The sequence below is a fragment of the Bombyx mori genome, chromosome 20 (assembly GCF_030269925.1).
Source record: "Bombyx mori chromosome 20, ASM3026992v2".
Taxonomy (NCBI): domain Eukaryota; kingdom Metazoa; phylum Arthropoda; class Insecta; order Lepidoptera; family Bombycidae; genus Bombyx; species Bombyx mori.
Window position 1 is genome coordinate 11,364,411 of NC_085126.1, and position 17,958 is coordinate 11,382,368.

The 17,958-nt window shown below is 40.0% G+C and overlaps 1 protein-coding gene across 2 annotated transcripts in view; it reads left to right on the forward strand.

Moving 5' to 3' along the window:
- The window catches only part of LOC101741571 (protein lev-9), a 137,150-nt gene that overhangs the window by 99,656 nt on the left and 19,536 nt on the right, over positions 1-17,958 (forward strand). Inside the window, exons 8-23 of one of the 2 annotated variants that reach the window (XM_012690250.4) lie at positions 1,291-1,473; positions 1,792-1,971; positions 3,022-3,147; positions 4,880-4,991; positions 6,344-6,513; positions 7,409-7,500; positions 8,426-8,538; positions 8,940-9,866; positions 10,624-10,841; positions 11,519-11,632; positions 11,983-12,136; positions 12,958-13,037; positions 13,184-13,366; positions 13,830-13,956; positions 16,724-16,902; positions 17,457-17,601. In XM_012690250.4, coding sequence (XP_012545704.3) covers positions 1,291-1,473; positions 1,792-1,971; positions 3,022-3,147; positions 4,880-4,991; positions 6,344-6,513; positions 7,409-7,500; positions 8,426-8,538; positions 8,940-9,866; positions 10,624-10,841; positions 11,519-11,632; positions 11,983-12,136; positions 12,958-13,037; positions 13,184-13,366; positions 13,830-13,956; positions 16,724-16,902; positions 17,457-17,601 — 3,103 coding nt within the window. Of the gene's footprint in view, positions 1-740; positions 1,021-1,290; positions 1,474-1,791; positions 1,972-3,021; positions 3,148-4,879; positions 4,992-6,343; positions 6,514-7,408; positions 7,501-8,425; positions 8,539-8,939; positions 9,867-10,623; positions 10,842-11,518; positions 11,633-11,982; positions 12,137-12,957; positions 13,038-13,183; positions 13,367-13,829; positions 13,957-16,723; positions 16,903-17,456; positions 17,602-17,958 lie in introns of those variants that run through there. The other variant, XM_062674447.1, reaches the window with a different exon arrangement.

Consider the following 17,958-nt stretch of genomic DNA (forward strand, 5'->3'; position numbering starts at 1 on the left):
TTCGGTAAATACATTGCTAAAGTAAATCGCAAGTAAATTATATTCCTCTAAAACAGTGAACGGAAAACATAATATACATCTGGCCGGGTAGTAGCTAAGATTTTATTATATGTTGATGTATGTACGCAATGTAGAGGTCTGCCGTGATCAATATAAGTTTTTAAGACTATAATAAACAACATATTATTAAATCAATGGCAGATCTAGTCAATTACTTTCAAAATTTTGCATTTTCAATGCAATTTAGCATTTTCAAAGTGGTCTGCCACAAAGTAAAATGCGCGATAATGGTCTGCCATTCTTATTTTCCGATAATAATAATCATATATTTTCAAAATTTCAAAACGGCAGACGTGGTCAAATGGATTTAAAATCCGTCAAAATCGGTACCTGTCCTACCTGAGCGCTCGGCGCGTCGACCACTTTGAGCTTAATGAGTCCCCACCTCATGCATGGTAGGTATAGGGGTCTCAATGTACGAAAATTCAGGTCTGGTCAAATACATACAGGTAGATCCCACGGGCTCTCGGGCTATAGTGTTCACTGTCAACTGTGTCATCGTTGAGCATATTAGCAAATTGATTTGAATTAGGGAAATTCAAGCAGTTTAAGTAATTAAAATATTATGATTTCTTTGCATAGCTTGCGAAAGTGGGATTTCCAATAAAAAAAATAGTTGTTATTTAAAAAAAAGGTTTTGTTAAAATTATCTTTTTTTTCTCTCTTTTCCGCTGCTTTAGAAGGAGAAAAGGGGAGAGTTTAAACCGATAATCACGACAAGTAGTGCGACCGAGTTGTTTACTTAGAACTGTTTAACTGTTAAAATTCTGTACTGTGTCTTCATCGAGTTTTAATACCGATATTTATAGCCATGATAAAATGTGACTTTACTGCCGAATCTATAGTTGTGTATTTAGATTAAATGTAGAAGCTTAAAGTTTGGTATTGGTGCAATAAATTAATGTGAATTTCTATATTTCAAATGATATCTGTAGAGAAATAAAAGTTGAGAAAAAATGAGTTGTTTTATTTTTGCATGACGTGTCTGCATGATTCAATAATAATAATAATTATTATTATATTTATATTTTATATGTGGAGTAAATAAATTTGTATATAATTCGCGAAATTAATATTTCACTCTCTGTTCTTTTCATGCACGTTATGTATGAATTAAGCGTGAGCAGGACAGAACTTAAAGTCGATGTTTTGCTTTATAATAAAATGAGAATAGCGCCATCTGTTTTTGATGAATGGAGTTAGGTTAAAGCGACATGTGTCGCCATCTAGTGGTCACCCAGGTGCAGTGTCCGACGCCAGAAGCGCCTCGCCACGGCAAGGCGGTGTACACGTCCTTTGCGTACAACTCTGTGGTTTCATACGAGTGCAAGTATGGGTACCGGCTCGTTGGGGACGCCACAAGACGCTGCGGAGCTGACAAGAAATGGTCTGGAACCCAACCGCTTTGCAAAGGTATGCGAATTGCTAATTTTGGAATTGATTTGGTCTCTCTCTGATTTGGTTGAAGAACTAAAAAACTCTCGCTAAGATATTTTTGTTAATTAAGATAGGAATAGTTTCCCATTCTCTATATTTTTTTATTTGTATAGTTTCGTCAACAGAGCTCGGAAGTTCAACTTTTTGTCAATTGTGTTAATATTGAAATAAAATCCACACATGACACATTTCACCAATTATTATGACTATGATCATTGTAAAAATTTTCAAACTATTAATATTTTTTTATTATGTCGTTAACGTATTGTATCGTAAATATTACTTTTTCATCAGAAATTAACTGCGGCCACCCTGGTCAGCTCTGGAATGGATGGCTGGAGAATATCTCCTCAGGGACAGGTCTGGGAGCCTCCATCATCTTTCGCTGTCAAGACGGGATGAAGATGGGAGGGAATGGGTCTGCAATATGTCAGAGCGACGGCACTTGGAGTCATCCCCTACCTCAATGTTTGGGTACTTACGTCACGTCATTAGCTTATGTTAACTTAGGAACGAACGGTTTTAGTTAATTATTTTGGTGACATGAAACTTTGTACCCCTTTTTACGAAAATTGCGCGGACGGAGGAGTATGAAATTTCCCACACTTATAGAGAATATAGAGAAGGAGTGTACAATGAATTTTTTTTAATTTTTTTTTTTAAAACAATGCGTAAAAGATACATTAAATCAATAACGAAAACATTACACACACTACCATGTATTTGACACACACACACGCATACTACACTTTATTGTCAAAATTTTCTTATTGCATAAAGTCTATGGTCAAATTGAGAATAGATTAAATATTGTTTGTCCTTGTTAATATTTGTCTAAAGTGTAGTCTTGGCGAAATCTGTGAATAAAGAAGTATAATAAATAGTCTTTGATAATAGAACCATATTAATGTTCAAGCTTATATTTTCAATTAATTATAGTCGAATTTCGACTACTGCGGGACCACTAGTACACGTAAATACCTCCACAGCATTATGAAATATAATGTACTTCATAGCATTCCAAAGAGATCTATAATTTGTTTGATTAACCGTCGGAAAAACTGTAATAATGTAGGAATAATTTGTTCACATGATACCGCTTCTATATATGTAACATGCAGATGACTTCTAACTTTGCAAGATGCACTCCAGTAGTAGCTTATAGGTCATCGCGCAATTGGACGTAAAGAAATATATAATGGATGTAGTACTCTACTTCAAAGGAAGTTCTATTATTCATCAGTGGTCACATCTGTCGAGCCAGCGACGCCAGATGGGGGAGGAAAGTCCTCGAATGGAGGCCATGGATGGCTTTCAGGGGCGTGGGGCGTCTTCCAACCAGGTGGATCGACGACTTAGTGCGCACAGCGGGAAGTCGTTGGATGCGGAAGGCGGAGACCGCATTCTGTGGAAGGCATTGGGGAAGGCCTGTCCAGCAGTGGGCAGATAAAGACTGATGATGATGATGATTTGATACACATCTAGTTGCTGATTTAAGAGGGAGTAATATGTCATCTGTTACAGCGCCGTGCGTCGTTCCACACGTCTCTCAAGGCCGTATAGTCCTCGTTAATAACGAGACAACGAACGATAATACGACTGAGCAGCCGAACACTCAGATCGTGGGGAGCTCATCCATGGTGCAGCACGGTAATGCCATCTACTAAAACAAATTTAAACTTATTTGTCGCAACACGTAACGTACATAGCAATCTGTAACTTAATATTATAAAGCTGAAGAGTTTGTTTGTTTGAACGCGCTAATCTCAGGAACTACTGGTCTGATTTGAAAAATTCTTTCAGTGTCAGATAGCCCATTTATTGAGGAAGGCTATAAGCTATATAACATCACGGTAAGACCAATACAAGTGCAGCACCAATAAAGAATGTTTCAAAATAGGGGTTTAAATAGCTCCTTAACATTATATAATTCAAAAATATCTTCTCTTTCTACGTAAATGAAATGGGGGGTAAAATTTAGCGTTATGCCAAAGTAACTATTCCACGCGGATGGAGTCGCGGACAAAAGCTAGTATATTATATAGATCGAATGTCTGTTAATTGTCAAACTTATGAAACGTCAATGTCAATGCAGATTGATTGTTTATGGTCCTTATTGGTACACGGGGAACAATGTGGATAAGGTCAGCTGAGTCATTACGTACTAGAGCAGTCCTCTTACGAAAGGCCCTTCCCGCCCTAGTCATCTGCGATTGGTTGTGATTTGTAAAATCATAAAATCATTAAAGACGATATTGATTGACTATCATTAGTGTTATTTTTGCCTGAACAAAAAACATGGACATGATGTTATATCTGGTAATCGCAACCCTACGGGCTGCTATTATGTTTGTTTTACAGCGCCATCTAAGTTTCATGTTTAGGTACTTTCCAAACAATTTAAAAATTACCATTGCTTTTGCTATTGATCCTAAGTTTTGATTATTGCCTTAATTGCACATCATTTCGGATTCTCCCGATCTACTAACGGTACTTTTCGGTACCTCAAGCACTGGTCATCGTTCTCGCGAGAGACGAGAAGAGCTCGGCGTGTAAACTAACCCATAGGCACAGCCCCCTGAGTTACTCGCCAGATCTCCTCAGTGGGTCGCGATGCGGTAGTAATTCTGCGAAGCACTGATGTTGCTAGAGTGAGTGCTAGTAACGTCATCAGGTTTGAGCCCCGTGATCTTATTTACTTGCTAGGTTACGCTGGTATAGTCTCTCAAGGACATGAGCTTAAGCAGGAAAAAAAGTCTTTGTTGAACTGAAGAATCATTGTGGTAGAATAGTGGTAACAGTATGTAGAATATCTTTTAGGTCTATTTTTTATTTATCTGCCATTAACATCGTAGCTATTTTGGCTTCACCATTACTGATGTAGGAGCTCACACAGCTTGATCAGAACGAGAATTTGGTAATATCATCCCTATCAAGAGCAATGGTGTGCTAAATCTACCACCGAATTGGAATCACCCCAACTGAGACTCGACTAAAACCGAGTGAATAATACACTTACTTGAAAATTAAACTTCGACAATATCAACCAGCATTTAATATTTCCTCATGTTTATTTTTGAAAGATTGTTTAAGTTTTTACTACCACCTAATGTAGCTATGAGCAAAACGATAATTTGTTAGTAACAATGGCGCGATCGGAAGATGGCGCCAGTTCAACTAATAGTGTATTTTTTTTATTGCCCTTGTAGGCAGACGAGCATATGGCCCACCTGATGGTGAGTGATTACCGTCGCCCATGGACTTCAGCAATGCCAGGACAGGCCAGGCAATGCAATGTATATGCAAACTTTAACAACATTTATTGTATTAAAGCCTTGAGATAACTTATTAAACGCACAAAATTTTGGTAACTATTTAACAGGTGAGATAATTATGGTTGATTGCGAGAAAAACTATGAGTTCCCTTCGAACAATGCGGCCGTGACATGCAAAAACGGAACATGGACGCAGATACCTAGATGTCAGCCCGCAAGGTAATTCGAATTGTTTAAACTAAGACCCAGCAATGGATTGTTAAAAGACATTGCTCTCCGTCCTAATAAAGTATGCCTAATTAACACGCTTTTATTAGCTTCAGACGTATGTATGTTAGTATGTAACGGAATCTTTGAACATGATTTTGACCCCCTTCAAAACGTCGAATTAACTCGAAATTTGGTATACTTATTAAGGACCGAACTCGATATTAAAAAAAAAACTGAAAATATTGAAATTCAACTAAAAAGTGAAAAATAAATAATAAAAAAGCGCGGGATGCTTTTCAGGATATTATCAAAATAACTCTTCTACTCTCATCTGTTCATAAAACATTTATAACTACTGATACCATGCACCCCACTTTTTTTTTACATTAAAATATTGTTTTCTTACACTATTTTTAAATCAAATTTATTAAGATTTATTTTATATTTTTTAGTTGGATTTTCTATACAAGCGTATTTTGTTAGTTTTTTTAAACTATTATTTATTTTGTTAAGTAATTGCGTACCTACTTGACGCGTGCTCATGACCGACTTATGCGGTAGAGGAATATAGGATGGGAGGATAGTATCGGGTAGTGAAAACCAAACCTACAACATCGATGAGTTTGCGTATTTACTAGGTATCCTCTTCATTTCTGTCGCAGAACCAATTACAATTTATTTTAAAGGGATTTTATGGCCTGGTAACTAAGACCATGGTCATGTTAGGTCATGTTAGGTCATGTTAGGTCATGTCTTATTTTAGTTTTTTAATTTATAAAAAACGATAATATGGAGTGAAATGAAATGAAACGAAATAAAATGAAATGAGATGAGATGATATGGGATGAAATATAATCTCAGTAAAATAGTGGTACATAATTTACTGAGATTTTTTCAGTGGACTTTTTCGAGGATTCATTTTCCCACATTTGTGCACTTTCACTGATATTAAACAGTTAATAAACCACCGTTATTACACATTTAAACCTGAAGAAACACTAAATAGACAAAATAAAACAAATCACACAACTTCACTCCACGCGTTCCCGCCAAAAAGTCCCCAAAGTGGTTAGTGAGTGATTGAATGCACAGTTAATAATATAAAATTGTAGATTAACGTCAAACGTCATTTGTGTTTCGTTTCACGCGATCTAGATCTTGATCATATAGCATTTCATACGCTGCTTCGTCAGAAATTGAGCTATTTCTATCTTCATTCTTTACCGATCAGATACATAAAAAGATTATAGTATATAATAGCGGTTACGAGAACTGAAAATGGGTTTTACGATGATTTTATCTTCTCCAAGTTTCAGAGAATGCTGGTTCACGCGAATTATCGCTCTAAATACTTTTCTCAGATGCAAGAAAATGCCCAAGTACCCTCGCAACGGTATGGTGATAGCTCCTAAAACGGATCACGGCATGAAGGCCAGGTTTCGGTGCAAGGACGGCTACGAAATGAAGGGGAACCCAATTGTCGTCTGCTCCTTCGGGAACTGGAGCGGAGAAACGCCGAAATGTGAAGAAGGTAATGTGTCACGGGATCAATTGAATTGCAAATACAAAACGACTTTTAAACTCTGCACGACATGCTTTGTGTGTATGTGTAGCTTCTTAGATGTAGAATAGAAAATTAAACGCCTTGGGTAATAGCGACCCAGGCCAAGATGTCTACAGGCCTATAATAAATAAAACACAAAACGAACATAAAATTGAAGTTACATCATAACATTAATGATTAAGCCACTTTGAAAAGGCGGCACGATATGAGAATCCTCTTGTCGTGGCCGCTGGAAACTACATACCCGACCCTGTAGACCGAATGGTAAACAGTCGACGTCACCCAAAACCCGTCATTACGGATCCTCCCGATCCATTAACGGTGCTTTTAGGTATCACAAGCACCGGTCACCGTCCTCGCCGAACCCGTCGCTTGCGACGAAGGGCTCGACGAGCGAATTAACCCTAGACACAGCCCACTAAGTTTCTCGCCGGATCTTCTTAGTGGGTCGCGTTTCCGAGCCGATGGTAGATTCTGCGAAGCACTGCTCTTGCTAGGGTCAATGTTAGCATCACTCCGGTTTGAGCCCCGTGAGCTCACCTACTAGCTAAGGTTACGCTGAAATAGCCTCTCAAGGCTATCAGCTTAGGTAGGGGAAAAAAATTAAGCTGAGATCTGACCATAGAAAGTCGTTACGAATAAAATTGTCTTTAAAACGTTAACTGTAGGTTTTATTTTTTATTGCCACCTTACCAGACTGTAGATAGGCAGGCTCACGTCTCACTTAAAGATTCGGAGGGTGGGCTCACACCCTGAGCAGTTTCAAATCTAGAGTCTAGACAATCTAGAGAAACCGGAACAGCCGTGTTTGCCCGTGAGCGTAACTAATTTATATGAAACTCAAGTCTGAAGGACTTTTCAGTGTTCTGCCCTTTCCCTGGATACATCGAGAACGGGAAGGTTCTGCTGGTGGGGAACATGGGGCTGTACGATTATAGACCTTACGTGAGAAAGGTAAAATCATCTCTTCTTCTTTTTCTCCACCTTATCCCACTAGGTGAGGTCGGCAAAGGTAATTTTTCTCTTCCATTCTCTTCTATTAGACGTCATCTCAACACTCACTCCTCGTATCGTCATTCACACACTCCATCCATGTCTTCTTCGATCGATTCCTCCTCTACCTTGCAATACCATTTCCATACATCTCCTAGTCACATTCATCTTCTCTCTACGCATCACATGTCCATACCACGCTAACCTTCCGCTCTTTAATTTGTTGATTACCGGGGCTGCTTTCACAGTTCCTCTGATATACCCATTCTTTATTTTGTCCATTTTTGTCACTCCACACATCCATCTCAACATTCGTAAAACATTGGAAAGGTAAAATCATCTTATTTAATCTATTGGTTGATGGCGGTCTATACTATACGGTCCATGCCACCCATGATCGAGCACGGTGAAGGAAAGTCACATGTGGTCGCGATCCTCAGCAGTGAGGGAACGATGAAGAAGAGGAATTTATTGATGGAGCTTGGTTTATTGACTTGATCATAGAGAGAGAGAGAGAGAGAACATACTTTATTGCACACCAAAACACAATTAACATCAGAAAACAGTCAACAAGCAGATACGTTTGTACAATAGGCGGTCTTATCGCTAAAAGCGATCTCTTCCAGACAACCGTTTAATTACCCGAAATTCTGGACAGATAAAGATACAGCAGGTACGTTGCGGTGTGCTATTAACAACACATTAGGTATTTACTTAAAATGTTACGATAATATTCGACGAGGGACAGCATGTTGGCTGTGCTCCTAGCATTGCTGACGTCCATGGGCGATGGTAACCAGTCAGCATCAAATGGGCCGTATGCTCGTCTGCCTACAAGGTTAATAAAAAAGGTAGGTTTTTTTAATCTATGGTAATTTCCTTACAGGTGGTAAATAATAAGCAGATTATGTATGAATGTGAGAAAGGCTACGTACTGTCAGAAGGCCCGCCCGGTGCTACATGTGTGGGCGGGCATTGGAGCCCTAGGGAGCTGCCCAAGTAAGTTATAATGAATATATATATATTTTTATTGCTTATATGGGTGGACGAGCTCACAGCCCACCTGGTGTTAAGTGGTTACTGGAGCCCATAGACATCTACAACGTAAATGCGCCACCCACCTTGAGATATAAGTTCTAAGGTCTCAGTATAGTTGCAACGGCTGCCCCGCCCTTCAAACCGAAACGCATTACTGCTTCACGGCAGAAATAGGCAGGGTGGTGCGGTCTCATAAGAGGTCCTACCACCAGTATTAGGCCGTCAGTGACAAACTCGCATTAGCAGCATTTAGGCCGTCAGTGTCTATGGACTCCGGTAATCACTTAAGACACGATGACCCGTGAACTTATTTAACCGTCTACGTCATTAAGCACAAAAGTGAAGTTGCTCTTTTATGACAGATGCACCCTTTACCAACATCCGCGCATCCGCTGGAGCCGACGCCGTCGCTCCATCGTCGAACCAGAGATACGTCACCGTCGGTCAGCGTACCTCCGCCAGTATTACGACCGTCTGCATCGGACGGAGCCAACGCAACAAAATCTAGACCAACTGTACAACAAATACAACCACGGCAACCAGAAGCCGACGTTGAGGCACGCGAATTTCAAGATCATGAAGAAATCCGATGCTGACTTCGGAGATCCGAGCATCGGCGCCGGAATCGACGAGGAAAACTTCCCGACCGCAGTCTACACTGTATACAATGTACACGGAGAACCAATTGGTCACAGGCTGTACGCCTACCAGCCTGTCTATGAGCCTGAAGATGGAGACGTCCTTGAACACAACGACGTAGTCGAGTACCAGGATAGCGATGAGGATGACGAACTGTCTCACGCGACAATAGTAAGGGGAGGCATGTTTCGTGCTCGCGATTCGTCTGAGAATAGCATTGACCGTCTGAAACATGATTACTTCGAAAGGTATTTAGATAAGAGAAGGAAGAGATTTTTAAACAAACACGGCGAAGAGAAAAAGGAGTTTGATGATGACATGGAACCGGCAGAGAGCACTGTTGAGACTGTCACTAAAATCATCGAAGCGACTAGACGGAAACGAAATGTCAACGTTGAGGAACACGACACTGATTATTATCCAAAATCAACTGTTTATTCGGGTGTAGCGAATGACCTTCAGAATGATTTACTCAAAGTGATCCCTTTGAGCACTTATGAAACGCGTTGGAGTCGCGAAATGTCGGTCGGTCCTTTGCAACATAACGAGACGAATTCGACTGGTTTCGGTAATGTTTTGGAGAAAAGAGATAAAAGGACTAGCAGGAAAACTGACAGATTGAACCAGACCACGGCGACCGTACCCAAAACGTGAGTATTCGATCAGCCTTGCCATGCTCTAAAATCACTACAATGCTCTCCATCACTTCGCATTCGCAATGGAATGGACCTTGACTTAGCATTTTATAAACACTAGTCAAAATTACCCTGTATAGATTCGGCACAATTTGAAAACTCACGCCGAATACACGTGCGAGTTTGTCAAACAACGCTTACAGAATCGCAAGGCAGTATTGTCTTCGCTGTTCACGAGTCGTAAATATAATTTAGATTACTACTACTCTACGGTTTACCCCCAACGCCAGAACCACTGATGACGACGGTAAAGCATTGGAACCTTCAAAAATATCCTAAAAGTATTTTTAATTGTCCAATCATTAATGTAGATGAATCAAATATTTTGGTAACACATACTCTTTAACTATATTCGCCAAATATTATAAAATATTGATGAATTTAAAGTCCGTTAAGCACCAAAACCTCTTAATGATCATGTCACAAATGCTAAATGCCATTTACTTTTTACATCGTCATATGATTGTGTAAGGTATCCCTAGGCGCGGGGACCTCGTAGGAGGTTCGGCCCCAGACCGAAAAAAAAAGGTATCACATTGCTTATATTGTTGACTGATATTGTATATACGAGATACAATATCAGTCAACAACCTGACAATATCAGTCATTTCCAATGGAAATGTTCGTGTGACCATTGTCAGCCGCTCTTCAATTGCTATGAGTCACTGTTGACATTTGTGTAGAACTCAGTACCTTGTTATCGCTTCTCCAGTAGAAAGGAAGGGAAGAGTGGCAGGAATCTGCAATCAGCGTCAAGCGAAGAAGGGCAAAGTTCAGATATAAAGGAGACTGCTGAGACTTTGGGCAAGAATAACGCGACCAGGAAGAAGGGCAGGCCTAAGAGCCCCTGTGAGCCGATAGCAAGCGAGCCCTACATAAATATAGAGGTTGTGAAGTATGGGAGGGATCCCAACAACACATTCAGTACTGGTAAGTAGGCGGAATGTTGAATTTGATATTAATTGTACTAAGTTTGGTTACTATTGTCGGTTCTCTTTTTCATTGCTTAAATAGGCAACACAACTCATGACCTAGCTTGTGAGAATTGGATACTGGAGCCCATAAGCAATACGTCGTGAATAGCCACCTTAAGACATAAGGTTCAAGTCCTGCTGTGTTGCATAACAGCTGTCCCAGTCTTCAAACCAAAACCCACGATTTAAAGCATAAATATACAGGATGGTGACACCCACAAATGCGATTCCACAGCATCCGCTACCACTACCGATAAATATCGACTGACAGCAACATTATCCAGCTATTTTCGTAGTCTCATACCATGAATGCCACAGCAATATTGCGTGGTTCTATTCTACGTGTCGATACCACACCCACCCACCAGTGAACCTTCGGTCAGAGAGCCTACGTAATAATAGTCTGCTGGGCTCACAAGGTTGACTACGGAATCCTAACAGATCCCAGCCACTACTACCGTCGTGCCATCTGTATATTGAAAATATCCTCTATGATTTACATACTCACGTATTTCGTAACTAAATTTTCGGCCATTCGTCCCAAAGTAATTGAAAATCCGGGTTGAAGAATAAATCAATCTTTTTTAAATATTCGTTTAATATATATTTGTTGGAAACCTAAATGTATTTCAGGTACAATAATCAGAGTGGCTTGCGGGAAAGGCTACGGATTCAATCTAGATGCAAACGCTACTGTAAAATGTGTGAGGGGACGATGGAAACCAGAGAAGCCCAAATGCGAAATACGTAAGTTCTTTGATTCTTTTCTTCATCAAGTTCTTGCCTATTAAGAAGAAAAGCATACAGTAAGGCCCAACTGATAGCCAGTGGCTACCGTTTATCATGGACGTCAGCCAAGGGTACAGCCAAGCTTCAGCTTATCATTCTCAGAAAACTTCGTTTGAAGAAAGACATGTCAAAGCGTTCAGAAAATACTCAGGAGCTGAGTTCATTTCAAAACCGAATGGTACGCGGCAGAAAAGACCTCTCAGTTCTGAGTTCTAATTCGATGATCACAGTGGCTGTTGCGAAATAATTGTGGTCTCTGGATTTATTGGGTCGTGGTCTCTAACATTCGCGTCCACTCTAACTTTCAGTACCGTGCCACGTTCCAACAACGGAGTACGGAATCTACACGATGTCAGAATCAGGGCAGATATCTCCCCTTGGCTTAGGACAGGAAGAGAAAGAACTGAATGAGACAGATCCAGTGCCTAATGGACAAGTCGTGCATTTCTCTTGTGAATATGGGTATGTTTGTGGTTTGTTATTTGATGCCACATTAGCGGGCAGATTACACTGAGAAATAACTCAAACACACAGCTATACAAACACTAAGAATGTTTCAAACATTCACAGGCATTGTTGCACGCTACAAGTTTATACCCGATCCTGAAGATCGAATGGTAAACAGTCGACGTCGCCCAAAACACGTCATTGCGGATTCTCCCAAACCATTAACGGTGCTTTTAAGCACCACAAGCACTGGTCACCGTCCTCGTCGAACCTGTCGAGCAAACTAACCCATAGACACAGCCCACCGAGTTTCTCGCCAGATCTTCTCAGTGGGTCGCGTTTCCGATCCGGTGGTAGATTCTGCGAAGCACTGCTCTTGCTAGGGTTAGTGTTAGCATCACACCGATTTGAGACCCGTGAGCTCACCTACTAGTTAAGGTTACGCCGAAATAGCCTCTCAAGGCTATCAGCTTTGGTCCAAAAAAGAAAACAAGTTCATACATGGCTTAATTGGGAACGATCTTGATTCCAAACTAGACAAGTATCCGCCGCGAAGCAGTTATGGGTTAAAAAAAAGCCAATTACACATCATTTTTGTTCGTAGAACAGATGGCCGTTGGGCCAAAAAGTTCCGGCTGCGTACCGGAAGGCGTAGCGAGGGTAGACCGACGACCTATTCAGGTTCGCGAGAATTCGCTGGATGAAGATAATGCACGATCGTTGTAGAGAGGCCTCCTCTATGTCTAGCAGTGGACGTCTCTGGGCTGATATATAGAAAACACATCTTTTTTTTCCTTTTCCTTACTTTGCTTATTGCGTTTCCTCGTGTTCTTCAGGTACAACGTCCAAGGACCCACCAACCTTCGTTGCTGGCTCGGAGAATGGGCAGTGACCAGCATGCCCGAGTGTGTTGCAGGTACACCATCATCTTCAGCCCCTATTATTTTACTTTTGGTTATAAAACTCTTATATCACATAGAATGACCCCTCCAAATTTAGTTTTCAATAGAAATTCAACAGGTTCGATTGTAAAATTCATATTCACATACATTAATTCTTCAGCACCCTGTGAGCTTCCACTTCTCCATGGCGCTACTTACGAAGCAGGATACCGAGCAGGACTCACCGTGGCTCACGCATCATCAGTCAGCATAGCTTGTGAACCAGGCAGATCTCCATCAGCCACCTTGAACTGCCACTTAGGACGACTGCAACCCACGGTTCACGATTTCTGCCGACCTTTAGGTAAACGACATCTGGTATTCTAATTTAATTTAAGAAAAACTAGCGTTTATTTCTTTTTACCTCGAGATGTAAAGTTAAATGTTCCCATTCATAATATCGGTAATAGGACGTATAGTAGAAATGAAAAGAAAGAACTAATGTAATTAGTTCACTGTAGGGTAGGTACCACCACCACCACCACCACTGTAGTTCACGGTAGGGTAGGTACCACCGCCCTGTCTATTTCTGCCGTGAAGCAGTAATGCGTTTCAGCTTGAAGGGTGGGGCAGCCGTTGTAACTATATTTGAGACCTTAGAACTTATATCTCAAGGTGGGTGGCGCATTTACGTCCACTATGAGCCGTACTATGGGCTCCAGTAACCACTTAACACCAGATGGGATGTGAGCTCGTCCACCCATCCAACAATAAAAAAAAAATTATAAAAAAAAATTGCACACATGTTTTTCTATTTTTTACTGCAGCGAATCTGTCACGACCGCGACCGACGTCAGAGTATCAGAGCGGCAGCGACATTGTCCGCGAAGACATTTCGGATCTGGAGCCGGATCTGAACGGGAAACCGATAAGCGATTGCGGCCCCCCGGCTAGGTAACCGAAGTGTTTTATCGCAACGTAACATTTCCGTGTTATCGGGAACTGGATTTCACCAATTCAGTAGCACATAGGCACGATGACAGTAGTCAAGTATCGCTAAAATATTTAATTGATCTAATGAAACAGGATTCAAGGATTTATTTTCATATTAATGACGAGATTTATGATTTATTTGTTACAATAAATCTACAAAATACAACGATCAGCCATGACAGCTTAAACACCAATCAGAGCGAATTACGTCACGTCTTAGTAAACGTCATCTTGATGCAATGAGTTGATGAAATGCTTTCCTACAAGAGCTGCGCGTTTTGACCCCGTAACCAAACAACTTCAGTATCAAAGACCTTAGTCGTACCTACTAAACTAAAATTATCAAACAACGCATACTGACCATTTTTTTCAAAATTCTCAACAGATTTAATTATAATAAGAACATTTAACAATACTATTTCGTTTTTAGATCTACAAAACCAATTGGCGAAATGTGCTTTTGAGCTTTTTCTCTTTTTTGTTCGGTTTCTTTGTTTTTTTGCTGTCGTCACGTGCTAGCAAGCTTTATCCAAAATTATTTCTCTATATTTGATCAAGTGATTGAAATTTGTAGGGACTACATAATATGTATCTATATTACCTACCAATGTATATTGTATAAGCAACTAGCTGACCCGGCAGACTTCGTAGTGCCTCAATCGATAAATAAAAGACCTAAACTTTTGTATAAAATAAACTTAAAACAAACAAAAGGTATCCGTCCGAGGGGGGACACAGCAAAGGAAAAACAAAATTGTTATTTTTTTTTAATTCCAATCATTTTCATCTATTTATCTACCCTTTAATCCTTCTCCGGACTTCCACAAATAATTCAAGACCAAAATTGGCCAAATCGGTGCAGCCGTTCTCGAGTTTTAGCGAGACTAACGAACAGCAATTCATTTTTATATAATTATATAGATATAGATATTGCAGCGACGCTACAGTCAGTCTCGAATTGTCGGGCTGTCGATAGCACGTAGCGTTTTAATTGTAGTCAGTTTATAATCCAAATACACTTCCGTCACTTAACTGACCACCGTGAATCATTAATTTTACCAGACTACGAGGTTCAACAAATGCTAACTCCTATTAATAAATCTTAACAGAACATGTAGCCCGCTGAGTTGCTCCCCGAATCTTCTCAGTGGGTCGCGTTTCCGATCCGATGGTAGATTCTGCGAAGCACTGCTCTTGCTAGGGTTAGCGTTAGCATCACTCTGGTTTGAGCCCCGTGAGCTCACCTACTAATTAAGGTTACGCTGAAATAGCCTCTCAAGGCTATCAGATTATACAAAAAAAAACTTGTCAAATTTCGTTTAACATTACAAGTAATTGGATAAAGCTTGCATCAATCACTCTCATTACGTTTAGAGGATCAAAATTTTAAGCGGCTACGTATGAATGATGTTTTTTGCAAAAAGTACGTTTCTTATTTGCTGGCTGGATAAGACTGAAAGCAACGCGGGCGTACAGGGACGCGATGCCCTGGTGAGACCTATGTAGGTTCGGAATTTTGCTTCTTTAACTACCTATCTCACCACTGAATCCTTCATCACCGCCGTGTCGAGCACTAGTGACTACGGCGTCATCACCATCGAGATCAAACGATAATTTGTTTTGTTTTTAGTCTTTCCATTTTGAGGAGCAAATCCTTCGTGGACGGGGCTTAGTTACTACTAGGTTGATAAGCGATAAAGGTTTTTATTGTTGTTCCAATAAATCAGCTGTTCGTATGGCCAGTGTATTGGCTGTTGTGTTTAGCTTCGTTGCGTTTCTCTCTTTAGGGGTGGATTCGACCAAACTTAAATTTATACACGAGTAACTATACGAAGAATAATAACCTATTCCATGATTTTAATCTCGAGTAAATCCATAGGCGTTTTTCCACGTAAACGATAGTATACTTACGCTGGGAATAACAATACGCGAATAGCATAGTGAATGGTGAACGAAATTAAAATCCGGCAAATAAATGTTGTTGCACAACGGCATAGTGTAAGAGCATACATAGCGTCAACTCGATTTTGCCGTATTTTAGTTTGAAAAAGTAGCTGTAGTGTAAGACAGAGAGAGAGAGAGAGTATTCTTTATTGTACACCAAAAAACAAATAAACATTGCGATACATTATCAAGATATCTAGCTGTCAAAGGTCTCTCAACCTATTCATTTTATTTGTTGTTTGTTTGAGAGAATTTTCAAGTTTTGTCGTGTGGTTTTATCTTTTTTCGTTTAAACTTTGCATTATACAATGCCAGACTAATAATAATAATTTAGTGCATTGCGTTGACATGAAATTAAAACAGAATAAATATTTATGAAATGACAGAAATCAGATGATTGGACTGACTGACGCCATTACTTTATTCTAGAAATAGCTCCGTTATTCCGTGCGAAACGGCGGTATAGTAACAATTCCCGAATAGGCCCACTATTCTTAGAATTGTAGATGGTAAAACGTAAAATTGATTTACTCTCGATTAACTGACGAGTTATTCTAAGAATAAGATTTACTCTTGTTTGGTCGAATCCACCCTAAGATAAATACAATTACTATTTGCTGCATGGTATTTGTAAAACCCATATAGTCTGTTACCATTTTATGTTCTTAATTTTACTTCCCTCTGCGATATTCTTCTAGGTTAATGTAAATTTTAACTTTATTTAGATTGAAAGATTCTTCTGAAGTATTCTGCTATTTAAAGGGATATCATATATGGTTTTAAGGGTTCAAGGGACATTGATTTATCGCGACGGAGCCGAAGTCAACGAATCCATCAACGATGAAGGCTATTATCACGGTACTGAAATCACATTTCGCTGTATCGCTTCGATAATGGGAGAGAAAACAACTTGGAAATTAATATGCGAAGACGGTCGTTGGATGGGGAAGAGTTTTAATTGTGGTACGTAATAGACAATTATCTCTATTGACAAGCTTTTATTGGTATGTAGGTATGTTTGTTTGTATGTAATGGTTTCTATTTACGATATTATAGCCGATTTAAAGACAGCCAATATGCAGCTGCGCTGTGTATTCTTTTTTTTTTAGCTTAAATGAGTGGATAGGACGAGCTCTCGGCCCGCCTGCTGTTAAGTTATTACCACCACAGTATAGGCACCACAAGCACCGGTCACCGTCCTCGTCGAACCCGTCGCTTGCGACGAAGGGCTCGACGAGCGAATTAACCCATAGACACAGCCCACTGAGTTTCTCGCCGGATCTTCTCAGTGGGTCGCGTTTCCGATCCGGTGGTAGATTCTGCGAAGCACTGTTCTTGCTAGGGTCAGTGTTAGCAACTCTCCGGTTTGAGCCTCGCGAGCTCACCTACAAACGTTAGGGTGAAGCTGAAATAGCCCCTCAAGGCTATCAGCATAGGTAGGAAAAAAAATCCTTTAGACCACGTCGAATTAGATTAATACAATAAGTAATTATCTCTTTATTACACAATACTCACAGAAGAACTTGAAGCTCAGAACGAGGAGTTAATAAACAATAACAGTTGTACATTTCACAACGACGATCCCAACGTGGTTACGTTCTTCAATGATTTGGAAGTCACCGAGACCGTGGATCTGCCCTACGGAGTGGTCATTGTCTCCAGGTAAACAATGCGTCCTAGATTTTATTAAATAACTTTATAAAAAATAATAAAGAACAAAATGTGTGCAATTCACACGTGGTAGAAGTGAAACCTTCCAAAATTAAAATACAATTATCCTAAACGTCGTATATGTAAAATTTTGTCATTAGTAAATAATTGTAAGGAAGCGCCCTCTGTGAATTGATATTTTAATTTCACGTATAATCCTAAATTAAAATTCACTACAAGAGCTATCATACACACGTTAGTATTAAAAAATCTCACAGATGGCGCTGTATTAAATAGTATGTATATTTCTGTCTCATTCTTTGCTGGCTTCATCCTACACATTTTTGTATTTGTGTCTCTTACCTGTCG